This window comes from Vombatus ursinus, unplaced genomic scaffold (assembly GCF_900497805.2).
Source record: "Vombatus ursinus unplaced genomic scaffold, bare-nosed wombat genome assembly UNPS02014772.1, whole genome shotgun sequence".
Lineage (NCBI taxonomy): Eukaryota > Metazoa > Chordata > Mammalia > Diprotodontia > Vombatidae > Vombatus > Vombatus ursinus.
This window is the reverse complement of record NW_020954550.1, coordinates 29,259,279-29,276,146: the sequence shown is the minus strand read 5'-3', so window position 1 is coordinate 29,276,146 and position 16,868 is coordinate 29,259,279. Positions and strand designations below refer to the sequence as shown.

General features: G+C 38.7%; 1 protein-coding gene across 1 annotated transcript; it reads left to right on the top strand.

The window, feature by feature from the left end:
• Positions 1–4,238: 4,238 nt before the first annotated feature.
• On the top strand, positions 4,239–15,685 carry MRPS30 (mitochondrial ribosomal protein S30). Its single transcript, XM_027863448.1, has 5 exons — positions 4,239–4,818; positions 9,479–9,624; positions 10,267–10,372; positions 12,725–12,901; positions 15,303–15,685. Exons 1-5 carry the CDS (start codon positions 4,239–4,241, stop codon positions 15,584–15,586), a joined length of 1,293 nt encoding a protein of 430 aa, XP_027719249.1. The 3' UTR covers positions 15,587–15,685.
• The last annotated feature ends 1,183 nt before the right edge of the window (positions 15,686–16,868 follow it).

The window sequence follows — 16,868 nt, the reverse complement described above, 5'->3', positions numbered from 1 at the left end:
ACCCAAGAGTAAACAGGAGGAAGAGAGAATATCGAATTGGTGAAACTGTTCAGTGCTTGTAAAGCCTCCAAGTTTGCCCAGAACAAAGGCCCATGTTTTAAAATGAGTATTCTTAGAATGATGTTTGTTCAGATGTTTCAGTCAAATCCAAGTCATCATGACCTCGTTTCGGGCTTTTTGGCAAAGATACTGGAATGATTTGCCATTTCTTTCTCCAGCTCATTTTAAAGATAAGTAAACTGAGGCAAACAGGATTAAATGATTTGGCTAGTGTTTAAGGCCTTGTTTGAACTCAGGACTTAACTGACTCCAGGCCTGGTGCTCTATTTACTACCTAGGTGCGCTACCTAGTTGCCCCTCCAATGATGTTATATAACTATATTATGTGGCTACAAATCATGAAATGCCACTTTCTTTAAAGAAATTAAATTGGAACATTGCTAAGAAGCAATGGAGAGGACATGGTGGGCATGAAGTAGGCTGTATCATATTACCAACAAAGACCTGTATAAGAGAAGCTGTGTAAGGGATATTATGAGAGAGAGATGCATGACTAGAAAGAGATAGATTAGTCATATAGGGAGAGTGAAGGTTTTAATTTTATTCAGAAAGATAATAATTTTAGAGCTTAGAGGAACATCAGAGGTCTTTCAATTCCACTCTCTCATTTTATAGACCAGAGAAGAGGTCCAGAGAGGTTTAGTGATTTGCCTAGGGTAACAGAGGTAGCAAGAAGGAGAACCAGGATTTGTCCCTTTAATTCTAAATCAAGGGTTCTTTCCAATGTATTATGATGAATTTAGCATTCTGTTCAGTTCAACAAATGTTTACTAAGCACCTATGTGCGGTAGGCATCATGCTAGGAACTCATGATATAAGACAAGAGCAAAACAGTCTCTACCCTCAACGAACTTAAATTCTACTAGGGAGAGAGAGGAATAACACGTACACAGATAGGCAAATATAGAATACAAAATAATTTCAGGGATGGGGGTAGGGTATCATTAAAATGTGGCATAATGAAAACAGACCTTTTATAGGGGATAGTACTTAAGCTGAGCCTTAAAGGAAACTAGGATTATAAGAGGCAAAAGTGAAGAAGGAAGGTGTTCTAAAGAGGAAGGATATTTTGTGCAAAGCCACAGAGGTGGCAGATGGAATGTCATACATGGGAAGTAGGCTAATTTGGCTCACTCCCCTCTGCATCTGCTGCTCTGCCTGGTTTCAAGTTCACAGAACAAGATGCCCCTCTCAGCATAAATTCATCACTTCTAAATTCACCACTAGACTGCTAACTTAAGCTCTGATTGACACATCCCTCACTCTCCTCTCCCCTCTGATTGGAGGGGAGAGCACCAAACTCTTTCAGTGCCTTTTTTTTTTTAGAGAGGGAAGAACCTGGACTTTCTGGCTCACTCCACTTTGCATCTGCTGCTTTGCCTGGTTTCAAGTCCACCAAACAAGATGCCTCCATGCAGACTAGCCCCAGTGTCCCATCTCTCCCTCCCCACTCCCACCCCTACTCCTGCCTCCTTTTGTATGTTGTCTCCTCCTTTACATTGTAAGTGCTTTGAGAGCAGGTACTGTTTTTCTTTTTATCATTATATCCCCAGTACTTAGAGTAGTGCCTGGCACACAGTAGGCACTTAATAAATGTTTATTGGATTAGAACATATAGTGTGTGAAAAAAAGTAATGCTTCTTGTCATTGTTATATATTCATCAAAGCAAAGAGTCAGTATAGTTTAGTGAAAAGAGCTCTGGATTTTGAGTCCTATGTTAGGTCTGAAAATAAATGACCAAGGAGTCACAGAGGTTATGCAACTGCTGTTAACTCTAAACAAATACAACATGGTCTGTCTGGAAAAACAGTTTGGAATTCTATCCCGGAAGCAATAGGAAGCCACTGAAGCTTCCTGAGCAAAGGAATGACAGAATCAGATACATGCTTTACGAATTTCAAATTGGCAGCTGTGCGGAGGATGAATTGGAGAGTGGAGAGTTTGATGACTGAGAGGTTACTGCAATAGTATAGTCAAGACGTTATGAGGACATGAATTAGGGCCCAGATGATACGAGGGAGAGAATATGATGGATATAAGAGATGCTGTGGAGAATGAATTGATAAGACTTGTCAACAACAGGATAAGGAAGAGTCAAGATACTGGGGAGACAAAGGCAAAAGCAAAACAGCCCCTGCCCTCAAAGAATTTACAGATAAGCAAATACAAAACAATTTCAGGGATGGAGATAGGGCATCTTTGAGCTTGTGAACCTGGGTGCACTTTACAGAAGTAGGGAAGGGTAGAAGATCAGTTTAAAGGAAAGAAGACTTCTGTTTTGAACTTGTTGATAAGTTTTGGACCTGAGATGTCAATAAGACATAGAGGAGGGAATGTTAATTGGTCAGGTGAAGATGTAGTACTGGTGGTCATGAGAGAGATGAGGGAGAGATATCAATTTGGGAGTTATCTGCGATGACAATTGAACCCATGGGAGCTGATTAGAGCGCCAAAGGAGTATATAGAGAGAAGGGGATCCACACCTGATTTATCGTGTGTACCCACACATAAGGGGTAAGGACATGGATGCCAATCTTGATCCTATCTTCATGTTTCAAAGGAAACTGAAGCCCAGCAAGGCAAAAGACTTGCCTCAGGTTGCAAAGGGAGTAAGGGGTTGAGGAGAGGGACTTGAATCCCAGTTTTAGGTGTCAGGATGCCCATGCCGAGATCACCCCTCTCTTTTTACTATTAGGAGACACTCTTTTCCAGAGCTAAGGCCCAGGAGACAAGCTGTGCCCTGATATAACAACAATCCTTTGTGCTCACCCTCTGGATGAACTCAGCTGCAGCAAAATCCCACAGTTGTTTCTGTACCAGCACCAGGTGGTCCCTGAGCTCGCACAAGCACCTGCAGGACCCATGTTCTTGTCATGAAGCCCAGCTATGAATCAAACTTGTGTCATTGTTGCTGTTAGCCCTCATTGTCAGGGCTACAGATCACTGTGCAACTATTGCTATATGTATTGAGATTTGGCCACACTAAAGCAGGTCTTCTGCTAGTTGAGGTCCTGGCAGGTGTGTCTAGTTTTCCTCCAATAAATAAAGTTTTTTGCTTATGACCACTGTTAGCTTTTTGTTTTTATTTTGTTTTATTTTATTACTTAGAGTTAACTGTGGTTGTGATAACCTAGTTCAGTTCTTTGGTATTTTTAGAGTTAACAGCAGTTGCATAACCTCTGTGACTCTTTGGTCATTTATTTTCAGACCTGACATAGGACTCAAAATCCAGAGCTCTTTTCACTAAACTATACTGACTCTTTGCTTTGATGAATTAATATATTCCAATGACAATACTTAACAGAAATTTATTCTTTCAATGTATTTCCCCAATAATTTAAATTCTTTTGTCACTGTTTCCTTATACATAAAACGATGTGTTAAATCTCTTCCAGCTCCAGATGCAGTGGAAAGGGCAATGAATTTAGTTTCCAGAGATCCAGGTGGTTCATGTCCTAGATCTGCCTCTTACTATCTGCCTGACTTTGCTTCGCTTGTCTGGACTTGTTTTCTTTCCTCAGTAAAAACAGAGTTTTAGACTACCTGAGAGGTTCTTAATCTAGGGTCTGTGTAACTCTTTAAAAATATATTTTGCTAACTGTATTGCAATAAACTTGCTTCCCTATTTTTTTTTTATTAAGAAGGGGTTCATAGGTTTCACCAGATCACCAAAGTGGTACATGACAAAGAAAGGTTGAGCCCCAGGACTAGATGACCTTTGAACTATACATCAAGCAGCCCTGGAGTGACAGGCAAAGGTGGACTAAAGAGTTATTTGAAAACCTAAAAGGTATTTGGAAAAAACAAACAAACAAACAAAAAAAACCCTCGTCAAACAGCTGATAGGACGAAGGTATTTGGCCTTATTCCTAACTGCATTCTAAGTGGCAGCATTTGACATTTGACTCTGGTTAAAAAGAAAGGTCAGGGACGGTAAGACAGATTCAGATTTTTCTGCTCCAAAAATCCCGCCCCCGGGAAGAACCAAGCTAAGAGAAAAATTTCATTGGTTCCGCATTTAATGACGCCATTTCTTCGCGTTAACCCCTTACATGACGCTCTTACGCACGGCCGCATTCGTGATTTTGCTTTCCGATTGGTCAGTTCTATACCCGCATCTACGTGCAAGCGGTCCAATCATCGGCCTCGAAGCTCCCCCTGAGCCATCGGGACGAAGATGGCGGCCTCCATTCAGGTTAGGTTGCGGCCGTGCGGCCGGGCACTGCGGCTGCACACCGCAGCCGAGGTCGCCGCTCCCGCAGCCGAGGTCGCTGCTTCCGCGGCCTCGGCGGCGCGGTACCCGCCGGTTGTGGCCTCGCTGACGGCCAAAAGCCAGGCGGCCCGGCAGCGTCGGGTGGCCCGGTGGCAGCAGGAGGCGCACGACGCGCCCTCTGTGGAGGCGAAGTTGCGCGTGCTCACGAAGCTGCAGCGCCCCAAGTACGTCGTGTACCCGCAGACCTTCGCCCTCCATGCCGACCGCTGGTACCAGAGCTTCACCAAGACCGTCTACCTGAGTGGCCTGCCCCTGCCCCCGCCCTCCGGCCCGGGCGAGCCCGGCGGCCCGCCCGACCTGGCCCAGCTGCGTTCGGCCGTGTGCGACTGCCTCCTGCAGGAGCACTTCCACCTGAAGCGCAAGAAGCGGGCGCCGCTGTACCAGCAGCAGGAGTTCGTGGCCTCGCCTCTCCTCCAGCAGCTCGTGGCGTCCCTGACCGGCCTGCTGACCCCCCACAACCCGAGTCTCGCCGCCGCAGCCCTCGGTGAGTGTCCTAAGGCCGACCCCGAGGCACGCCCCACCCCCCTTCCCGCTCCAGGCCTCCTGCCTCCTCCCCCCAGCTCCGGGCTCGCTCCCCCCAACTTTTCTCCTCCCTCCTGCCCCCAGGAACCCCCCTTTCTTCCTCTTGCCCCTAAGACCCCCCCCCATCTCTCTCCTTCCTTCTGCCCCTAGAATCCCCCCATCTCTATCTTCCCCCTTGCTCCCAGGACCCCGCCTTCCTCCAGTGCTCCTCCCCCCAGCCCCATGCACTACTAGGTCTTCCTCCCCCCATTCCCTCCCCTTTTCGTCCCTTCTGCCCAAGAAGAAACTGACTTTTAATTCACAAACACCAAAGTAGCTTCAGGAATTACAACCAAGGAATTCTGATTGCCAATCTCCTTTTGGTGCCTTTATACCAGGCAAGGGATGTACTTCTCCATGAGGCCAGTCATGGAACTAGGTTAGAACATTTCAATAATAGCAATAATAAAAATAATAATAGTAACTCACATTTACATATAGCTTTACAGGTATCTCATGTTATCCTCAAAAACCCATCTGGGAAGGAGACGCCATTATTATCCTCATTTTACGGACAGGAAAACTGAGACAAACAGGTTAAGCAACTTGCCCCAGGACCCCATAGCCAAGTAATTGGGTAGATTTGACTCTGGTTTTCCTGACTCCAGACCCAGCTCCATCCCAATGGGCTACCAATGTGGTGTTTGTGCCATTCAGGAACATCTCAGGATGCAGGCTGAAAGGTCCAAGGCATTGACACTTAGAAGCAGAATGACCTTGAACAAATAATAGTAATTATAATAATAGCATTATATAGCATCTTTAGGTTTTCAAAGCATTTTGTAGGTAGGTGGTGGGGTGGATAGAGGGCAGAGCCTGGAGTCAGGAAAACCATAGTTCAAATCTTTCCCTAGACACTAACTGTGGGACACTGGGCGTCCCAGTGTGAGGATCAGATGATAATTTTAAAGTGATTAATAATTATTAGTGCTTAGTACGTAGTAAGCATAATATAAATGTTAACTGTAATAACAATTGTTGTTGTCTCTACAATAGCCATGTGATTTAGGTGCTTTAATTATCCCCGTTTTACAGATGAGGAAACTGAGGCACACAAGTTAAATGACTTGCCCAGCCAGAGTCAGATAGCTCTGAAATTTCTGAGGCTGAATTTGAACTCGAGTTTTCCTGACAAATCACTTTGCGCTTGGCCTCAGTTTTCTCAGGTGAAATGAGGCAATTGGTCTTCTTTGGATCTAAAGCCCTTCTAGCTCTACCATTCTGTGATTCTTTGGTAAAATGAAATCACTGTCCTAGTTGTGAAGAGGCAGAAGGGTTACTTATAAAGTTGTTGAAAATACATCCTTATATAAACCTACATTAAAATAAGCTGTTATTTCCGTCTAGCTAATAAGTAGCTAAATGACCATAGGCATTTCTTTTCCAGTGGAGAGTAGATGAGAAATAGGGATAATATAGAGAATATGAAAAGTGCACGAAAAAGAAAGTGCTGTGAGAGTCACAGGGGCAAACAGGCCGGGGGAGGTCATCTGTAAATTAAACTGTTGTAGAATTTGGAACTCAGAATTTAAGAAGAATGTTAAAAGTAAATGATAAATTACATGTATTTACTTGTATGTGTCTGCACACCTATGTATGTGTAGAGAGGGTACAGAGAGTGCTCTTACAACATAATGACTTGATAAATTGAGTACCAAAGAATCAGAAACATGGAATATAATAGGCCTCAAAAAACATGTGTTTTAGAAAGGCAAGATAAAGGGGCCTTGACCAGATGCATTCTGGGTTTTATCAGGAAGAATGCTATAATGATAAAATTATAAATTCTATACTGTATTCAAAGTGAACCTGCCCTACCCCTAAGTATTAAGCCTTTTATAAATGATTGCATCAATTCTTATAAAATCTTTAAGTTGTTGGTATCATGTCCATTTTAAAAGTGAGAAAACTAAGGTTTTATAAATATATATAACTGATTTGACTTATCAGAAAGAGAATTCATTGAATGATTTGGTACAGGACAAGGGAGCAGACTTGGAGTCAAAAGTTTTATCAGTAATAGATCAGATTGTAAATGCTCTTGAAAAATAATAAAATAAGCAGCTGTATTAGATAATCTCTAAAACCCTTTCTAGCTCTTAAAGTATGGTGATTCCACATGCAGAGTTTCACAGTACTGTGGTAAATAAATACAAAACTAAAACCCTGACTTTTTAAGCTTCCTACATTGCCCTTCCTCAGCCAGTGTTCACAATGTTCCCTCCATCCATATTTTACCAGTGTAGACCTTACATCTGCTATATCTCTGAGATCTTGGTCTCAAATTCCCCTTTGCAACCACTATTTTTTTTTTTCTACCATCTGTCCTACTCCTTCATTTCTATGAAACTGTAGTTCATACTCCTACTGCTTTAGACACACCCTATCTGCTTTCTTTGGTCCTTTGCTGGAAAAAGTCATAAAACCTCTCATTTCATCCATTATAAATTTATACTTTGTAACCTCGCCTGGACCCTCTCTGCTGCTCAGTAACCCTAGCACATACCCTGTGGTGCTTACTCCAAAGCTTTTCAATAACCCAGTCCCATATTTTCAGCAGAAAACTAAGGCAGGAAGTCTGTTCTTTGCTCATCATTTTGTGTCTTTTCTCATCTTTTTCTTTCCTTTCCTTTCTAGGCCCTTGTTCTAACAAACATTCCCTTGGATTCTTTAATTTCTCCCTCTTCATGGACTCTTACAGGTCATTCATATATTTAAAAAAAAATAATAAATAGAAAACAAACCCTTCCCTTGACTAAGGGAATGTCTTTTCAAGCTGTTCAGTCATTTTTCAGCCATACCTGACTCTTCCTGACCGTATTTGGAATTTTCTTAGCAAAGATCTTGGAGTGTTTTGCCGTTTTCTTCTACACTTCATTTTACAGATGAAGAAATTGAGGCAAACAGGATTAAGTGACTTGCCTAGGGTCACATAGCTAGTTAAGTGTCTGAACCCATATTTGTACTCCTAAAGATGAGTCTTCCTGACTCCAGGCCCAGCACTGTATTCACTGAAGCACCTTGCTGCCCCTTTTCGTGCTACTTCCCTTTCATTTTCAGTCTTTTTCTTACAAAGGAACAAGTTAGTTCCTTTGATTTCTTATTGTCTGTCTATAATTTCTACTTCTACTTCTGCCCTTCCACTCATTGCTTAGCCCCTTGTAATCAGGTTTCTGTTTCCATTACAGTAGTGGAATGGCCCTTACAAAGGTGAAGCTGACTTCCTAATTGCCAAGTCTAACACCTTTTTTCCAGTCATTATGCCTGGAGTTTTCTGTCACATTTGGCAATTGACCAGCCATTTCTCCTTTACATTTTCTGTTTTCTTACCTTCTGGGACATTCTTTTGATTCATTTTCTGTTTTTTAATTCCAAGCCACTGTTGCTATTCCATCTTCCTCCTTTCCTTCTTAATGTAGATGTTCACTAAAGCTCTTTCTTCAACATGCTTTAAATTCTTCTTCTCTCCTGACGATCTCCCAAGATACAAACATCCCTTAAATATATATATTATGTGTAAGACATTATATTGGGTAGTGTAGATGCAAAGATAAAATATGAACCATCCCTTTTCTTAAAGAGCATATATTCTGTTGAGGATGAGGGGAGCTAATGTTCCCAGATAAAGTATAATGCCAAGTAGTGGTGATGTGGTCCAGATTCAGTAGGGCAGAGTGGAGGGGAGAGAGAACATGTTCATTTGGGGCATCTAGGAAGATTATGTGTAGTAGTTGGTACTTTGAGTTGAGTGCTGAAGAACAAAAATGTTTCTCCAAGGCAGAGGAGAAGATGGAGTGTGCATTCCAAGCATAGGTGCTGCCTTGGATAAATGCACAGAGGTACATGATAATTGAAACCCAGAGAGTAGATGAGATGTCATGAAGAAAGTAAAGAGGCAGTTAAATGTTAAAAGCCCGGGACAGAACCTTGGAAGACACCCAAATTTGTGGAACAGGAAGAAGAGCTGTTGAAGACAAGGAGGGTACAACCAGATGTAGAAGAACCAGAGGATGCTCTAGATTCAAGAATGAAGAAATGGTGCATTTTTATAGGCAGAGGGGAGGGAAGGGAGATATTGAAAATCCAGGAGTGAAAACTTAAGGGAACTAAATCCAAAGTAAATTGAAAGGTCTAGGATGAAGAAAGTAGGAGGAACAGATTTTACGCTGAGACTGGTGAAGGATAACTATAATAAAAATAAAAATAGTTCATGTTTATATAGAATCTTAAAGTTTACAAATCATTTTTCTCTTGACAGCCCTACGTGGCAAGTAGCTATAGGCATTTTTACTTTATAGATGAAGAAGTTGAGGCTTAGAGGTTTGAGTGCTTCTCACCAAGAATATTCTTCTGTAACAATATATTTAATCAGAATAATTCAATGTTAAATTACTGGCCTCAAACCTAATCCTTTCAACACACTGAAAAATATTGTTAAAATAATTCATTTTGGATTAGGATATCTGGTTTGCTTCAGGCATTTAATGTTTAATTAGTCAAACATTTAATGTTAAAATTAGTGGTCTGTGGTGTAAGAACTAAAATAATTACATTCACTAAATGCAAATATATTTTTTTGTTAGATTTTAAACGTCCAGTTCACTTTTACTGGTGGCGTGGTGAAGAAATTATTCCAAAAGGTCATCGTCGAGGTAGAGTTGATGCATTACGATACCAGATAGATGATAAGCCACATAGCCAGATTCGTATACCAAAACAACTTTCAGAGGTAAGAATTTTCCTTTAAATATGATCTTTATTACTTTAAACCATGCCTTTATGACTGCTCCATTACGTATGGAAAAAACTAAGAGTAAATAATTTGCCCAGCTATATAATAATTGTAAATTAGGATTGCGAGCCCTTTATCTCTGATTTTCTGTTCAATTTACAAATATTCTGTATAGAAGTACTTACTTTATTACTATATGGTTAATCTAGTAATTATATTTATATATACATACACACACATATACACAGAGAGAATAGTAGAGTATAGTAGTGTCTGTATGGGAGTAAGTTTATTGGTTAACTTTTTTTTCTTATTGTAAAAACAATATTTTTTGGGTGCAGTTTTATAGTTATAGTCTTAAACTATAAGAGAAAATCCTTTTATCCAAAGTAATATGTTTTTGAATTGGGCTATGTATCATATTTATAGTTCTGAGGAAAAACAAGAAAACTGACAAACTTGTATTTGCTCCTATATGCTATTAAAAATTAATTGTTTCAAATTGCAGTTCAAAAACTTCATTTAATACATCTATTTTAGTGATATTAATATGTTAATTTAAATTTTGGTAGATAGTAATAAAAAGATATATGCTACTGCAACTGTTATGATTTAATACTTGTGACTTTTTTCCTTAAGTTTGTGCCATTGGATTACTCTGTTCCAATAGAAATTCCTGTTCTGAATTGTAAACCAGACAAACTTCCATTATTCAAACGACAGTATGAAAATAACATATTTATAGGTGAGTTTTTCTCTTACAGGTAATGTAACCTGGGTTGTAACATGTGTGTAATTATGTGAGACAAAGAGAAATTAATTGTTGTTGCCCAAATGTTTGAATCTAAATACTGTATCATGCAGTCATTCTACAGGCATTGTAATTCTTATACAGGCATACCTTGGAGATACTGCAGGTTTGGCTCCAGACCACCACAAAAAAGCAAATATTGAAATGAAGTGATAAAGTCATAAGAATTTTTTTTATTTCTCTGCATATAAAATATTTATATTATATTGTACTCTATTAAGTGTGCATTAGTATTATGTCTAAAAAATTTGTACATATCTTAATTTAAAAATAATTTTATTGCTAACCATCATCTGAGCTTTCAGTGAGTCATAATCTTTTTGCTGGTGGAGGTTCTTGCCTTGATGTTGATGGCTGCTGACTGATCAGGGTGATGATTGCTGAAAGTTGGGGTGGCTGTGGCAATTTCTTAAAATAAGACAACAACAAAATTTGCTGCATTGATTTCTCTATGGCATACAATGCTGTTTGATAGTATTTTACCCTCAGTACAACTTCTTTCAAAATTGGAGTCAATCCTCTTAAACCCTGCTGCTGCTTTATCTACTAAGTTTATGTAGTTCTTCAGTATTGTTGTGTCTCGGGAAAAGGGAGACCCAGAGGGAAGGGAGGGAGGGGGAGAGAGAGACAGACAGAGAGAGGGAGTGAGGGAGGGAGGAGGGAAGGATAGATAGATAGATGGAGGGAACAACTGGTTGGTGGAACAGTCAGAATACACATAACATTTATCTACCTAGCAGTCTTATATGGACATTGTTTGTGGTGCCCCAAAACAATTACAATAATAACATCAAAGATCACTGATCACGGATCACCTTAACAGATATAATAAAAAAGTTTGAAATATTGCGAAAATTACCAAAATGTGACACAGACATACTGTAAGCACATGCTGTTGGAAAAATGGCACCGATAGACTTCGCTGGACACAATTGCCACAATCTTTCAATTTGTTAAAAAAAAATGCAGTATCTATGAAGTGCAATAAAAGAAGGTATGCCTGTATTAAGAACTGTTCATATTAGAGATGCAGACATATTCTTGTTCAAGAAACAGTTAAGCAAACCATGAAGGGATATGTGCTGTCAATTAATTTAGAGTCCATTTTGTAGTTCTGTACACACACACACACACACACACACACACACAAACTTGATAAACAAAAAAGATATTTATACAGCTTTGTTGTCTCAAAACTATGTTTTTTAAAATACTAAAATGATTTTTTAAGTGTTATTTTGGTTTTTGTCTACAAAATGTTCATTGATTTACCTAAACTAAAAACTAAATTGGTGTCATATTCATTTTTGTTACTTTTCTCTTACACATACTTTGTCTGTTGATATAGTAGTGAGACAATTTATACCCCAATGGGACATAAGGGGAGCCTATTCAAGAGGCCACTAATGTACAGGTGAACTGTGGAGTGGCTATAAAGTGAAGTACTTACACTCAGAGCCAAAAGAGATCTTTCAGACCACTTAGTCCAACTCTCAGTATTTACAAATAAGGAAATTGATAAGAAATTGAATTGATTTCTCTGGTCATACAACCAGAGAAAGCCAAAATTAGAATCAGAACCCAGATCTCTTGATTCTTCTATTATCATACCACAGTTCTGCTCTCAGTTGGATTGCACTTTACCATTGCAGTATGAGGTCATCATTTCACATGTTGGCATTTATAATCATTCTGTTTTCAGAGCATTTTGATTAACAAAGTGCTTTCCTCACAACTGTAAAAGTAGGTAGTCAATGTTTGTTTTAGCTTTTTTAATCTTTAGATTCTGTTTTAAATTGGTGATATTTCTTCCCCAAATACTGAGTATATTATTAGTGATAGTTTCTTAGCTCATGACTTAGTATTACCCTTTTGTTAATAGAATCACATTGCAGAAGAAAATAATGCACAGAGAAAATACAGTCCCAATTAATTGACTAATCAACAGGTAAATTTGAAGTAGAATGTTATAGTCTTACTCCTGTCTTCTTATTTGCTACTATTTTGCTACATTTTAGTTTATTTTCTAAATATAGTTTATTATGCTTATTTGCTACATTTTAGTTTATTTTTATGTTATCACATTGTGATTTTGTGCTTAAATGGGGGGGTTGTGTTTTGTGTACAAAGCACTTTGCTTGTAGAAAAGAAAGGTAATTTAAAGAAAAATAATTCAAAATTAGTTAATTTACAGAAGAGTATGAAGCAATTAGTAAAGTAACACTTAATAGAAATTCTCATCTGTTGTGTTTTGTCATCTTTTTTTCAATTTGCTTTGGAATTCAGGGACAAAATTAGCAGATCCATGCTGTTATGGCCACACTCAATTCCATTTGTTACCTGACAAAATAAAAAGGGAGAGACTCTTGAAGAGCAATCGTGCTGATCAGATAGAAGTTGGTTATCGAGCCAATGCCATTGCCAGTCTTTTTGCTTGGACTGGTGCACAAGCTATGTATCAAGGTAAGGTTGATTTGACAGTTTGATATATGCTTGAATTGAGTAATTTAATTGGACTTAGTTTCCTTGAGAAGAGGTTGACATATTTTTAACATTTAAAAACAATGGAAACATAGGCTTTGATTGTTTAAGATAATTAGTTTTTGTGCTAGGAGGCTTGGAGGTCCTGTGGTAATACTGTAATGATTTTCACTTTGACAATAAGAGCTTATGTTGTCCTTTCACTTTTTGGGCTTGTTTTCATTGTGTAGTCATATAGTGCTCAATACAAATAAACTTGTAGATAAGTAGTCCTCATTTTGCAAGGGTGAAGGTCAAGCTTTCTGAGACTAAAAAGGTTTTCAGTAGTTCATATCCTTTCTTGCCCTGAATCACATGCTAAGATATGACACCAGAAGTGAAAGTGGGATGCAGTATATAATAAACTTATCCCAATGGGGTATATTGAAAGCCCTAGTATAGGTGTCGCAGGATGAAGGGGAAAGGGTAATGGAATGTAACTATCTGTGATGAGTCTTCATATTTCCACACCAACAATGAACTTTCATATCTGTGTGTCTGTGTTACAATGTGGACTCAGATCCTCTGTCCTTTCCAGAAAGCAAAAAAAAGGGTAATTGCAGGTGGGGGGGGAGCTCTGTTTCTGATATGCCATCGGCAAAGGCAAAATCTTACTTTTGGTTTGTTCCTGAAGGTTTTTGGGGACACTGATTGTCCAGGCTGTAGGTGGCTGAAATCATAATTTTAGGGAGGGGGCGGGGGGTCTCCTTATCCCTGACAACCCATTCAGCAACTTAGGGAGGTGGTTGTTACATCAAAGTTGTATCGTGTGTGGCTTGACTAGAGTAACTTCTTATAGCTTAGGAAAATGCTTGGGAGATAAAATGTTTCTCAGAGTTAGAAGCCTCTGCAGAATATCTTTCCACAGAACTCAAGAAGGGAGCAGTCAGCAAAAACTAAACCAAACCAAACCCTATTGAACTTTTTTTAAAAAAACAAAAAACAAATTATCAACACACATGGAGGTTACAATGTCTAATATAAACATCTTTTATCTCTACTTGAAATTTTCTTTGTTATAGTTTACTTTTTGTAATTGTATGTGTATGCATATATGCAATGTATATGCGTGTTTGTACACTCATACAATATACATGATGAGAACTTGCCAGTGATTCATTTGGGCCATATCTTTTCCTCCCCCTTCTTCCCTCACATAACACCTTCTGTTAATATGCTTCAAGTTTCAATGTGCCTAGAATCAAGAAATTTGGCTATTTGGGAATCTGTTTCATTTTATGGTATTATGGCTAGGGTATTTCTGTGTGAAAATATATGAGGAGGTATAGGACAGGACTGTTTGTCAGTCTTCTCTGTGTAAATAATAACTGAAATAATGAAAACAGATTATTTTCCCTTAGAGAATATAATTGTAAAGGAGAGATATATCCTTGGGTATTACCAGTGACAAAATATTAAGAAGGTGATGCAATGAAGCAAATAATGAAGTTGCTGTTTAGAAGTAGGAAAAAAGCTAGTAGGAGACAGTGTCACAGAAATTGTAGTTGGGGCTTCTTGATCAGAGATGTGATTGTGTTGGAGTCAAATCAGATAAAATAAAGAGACGGTTTAGATTATCCAAGAAGACAAGTTGAAATCTTTATTATTTTTGGGAGATAGTTTCAATGGAATGGTGAAGATGCAGGATGGTATGGGAAAGATCAAAAATAGGTATGTCGCTTGAATTTTCAGATGAATGGAAAGAAAGAAAAGATGACATTTGGGAAATGAAGATCAAGTAATGGTCTAGGAAAGGATGGGGAAGTAGGGATGTTCTCAAGGTGTAATAAGTAATGATAGGGAAGATTGCAGCTGGTGCAGTGGAAAGGACATTGAATTAAGAAGTCTGGAAATTTGTCTGGTCCTGGCTTTTGACCTTGAACAGTTACTTACATTCCTCGGGTGTCAATTTCCTCACATTTAAAACAATGGAATTGGACAGAAATATCTATCAAGTGCTTTCAGCTCTGAGTCTACATCATTTTAGAGAATTCATAGTTATCTTGTGAATGAAAGTTCTTGAATTGACAGGATGAGGTTCATTCCAATTTAGAGTAACAGGTAAAGACCTTTCCAGTGCAATCCTCTCATTTCATAAATGAGGAGATGAATGTCTAGAGAGGTTAAATGATGTGCCCCAAGTTTAGTTCCATTATGAACAATAGTTTGAAAAAAGGTGAAGACACAGTGGTATGTCATAGAGGGGTAGGGGTGGTAAGAATGGGAAACATGGTGAAAATTTGAGTACTTTGTGGATCAATGTCTTTGTGATTTATCTCCTCTAGGTAAGCATTCCTACAAAAAATCATATTTATGTAAACGTAAATGTAACTTCTTTCTACAGGATTCTGGAGTGAAGCTGACGTTACCCGTCCGTTTGTCTCTCAGGGTGTGGTCACAGATGGAAAATATTTTGCCTTCTTTTGTTATCAGTTAAATACTTTGGCACTCACTGCACAGGCTGATCAGAATAACCCTCGTAAGAATATTTGTTGGGGGACAGAGAGCAGGCCTCTTTTTGAAGTTATTGAAGATGGTGATATTAAAGGCTTCAGTGATGAACTTTTGCTTCAGTTGGTCCAGTTTCTAATGAACAGACCAGAAGAATACAGATCACAACTATTATAAATACTTTCAGAATACTTAGACTTCACTGAATGTAAAATAAATCAATTATGATTTGAGTTAATTGTTAATGTAAAGACCTGGAATAAATTTTAGAAATATTTCTTACTGTGCTTTTTTAAGCTTTTCTTGTGCTATTTCAAATAATGTTGTTGAGAATTTTAATTTAAGATACCTCTGATTGTCTGTGATTTTCATCAGTGGAAGACTCCGTTCACTAAAACCTATTGGAATACTCCATTTCTTAGCTGATAACTTTATTTGGCCACAGCAGCTTAAATTACCTTGTAACCAACCTTTTGGCATGGTACCTCTCAAATTAACTAGGCTGCTTTTTTTATCAATGAGTTAAGAAGCATTTTTTAAAAATGTTTACTGTGTTCCAGGAACTGTGCTGAGCTCTGGCAGTACAAAGAAAAGGCAAAAACAAGTAGCTTACTTTCTAATGGGGGAGACCATATGTATAAATATAGTGTGTACAAGATGAATTCAATGTATAGGAAGGTAACAGAAGATAGCACAAGCAACTGAAGGGACAAAAGCAAGGCTACCTAGAAGAGGTGATGCTTGAGATGATGAAGGAAGCCAAGATTTGGAGGAGAGAGAATTACAGATATGGGGAACAGCCAGGACAAAAGCACAGAGACAGGAAGGAGTGTTGTAAGTACAAGTAGGCCAGTATGGTTGGATTCTACAGTTTATGGAAGGAAGTAGAGTATAAGATTGGAAAGTTAGGCCATGTTTTGAAGAGCTTTAAATGCAAAACAAAGGATTTTATGTGTGATCTGAAGCTAAAAGGGTTTATTCAGCAAGAGGCGTGACATGTTTTGACCAAAAATGTAGGAAAATCACTGGTTGCTGAGTTGAAAATGTATCTGGAGTAGAGAGAGACTCACAGCAGATAAATCAATTAGAAGTCTCTTGTAATAGTACAGGCAAGAGGTGATGAAAGCCTGAAATGGGTGACTGTGTGAATGGAGAGAAAGGGATATATTCAATCGATATTGTAAAGAAGGAAATTATAAGATTTTGTAAGTGATTGATTACATGGAGTGAAAGAGAAATTGAGGTTGACACGTGGGCCTTTGACATAAGTTCAAAAGAAGGGAGGATTTGGCTAAAGATAGTGAATTTTGTTTTGGACATACTGAGTTTTGAGTCTTTCTCCATTAGAGTATGAGCTCCTCAAGATCAGGGACTGTACCTTTTTCTATTTGTATCTTTAGCATTTCACGCTATACGTGTCACATAGTAAAATGCTTTATCATCCAATCTAAGTCTTTTC

Bases quoted from the DNA above. Each gene is read 5' to 3' on its own strand.
- MRPS30 (XM_027863448.1), top strand. From the start codon at position 4,239: ATGGCGGCCTCCATTCAGGTTAGGTTGCGGCCGTGCGGCCGGGCACTG. The intron at 4,819-9,478 runs GTGAGTGTCCTA...TTTTTTTGTTAG, and splicing joins TCTCGCCGCCGCAGCCCTCG to ATTTTAAACGTCCAGTTCAC. The intron at 12,902-15,302 runs GTAAGGTTGATT...TTCTTTCTACAG, and splicing joins TGCACAAGCTATGTATCAAG to GATTCTGGAGTGAAGCTGAC.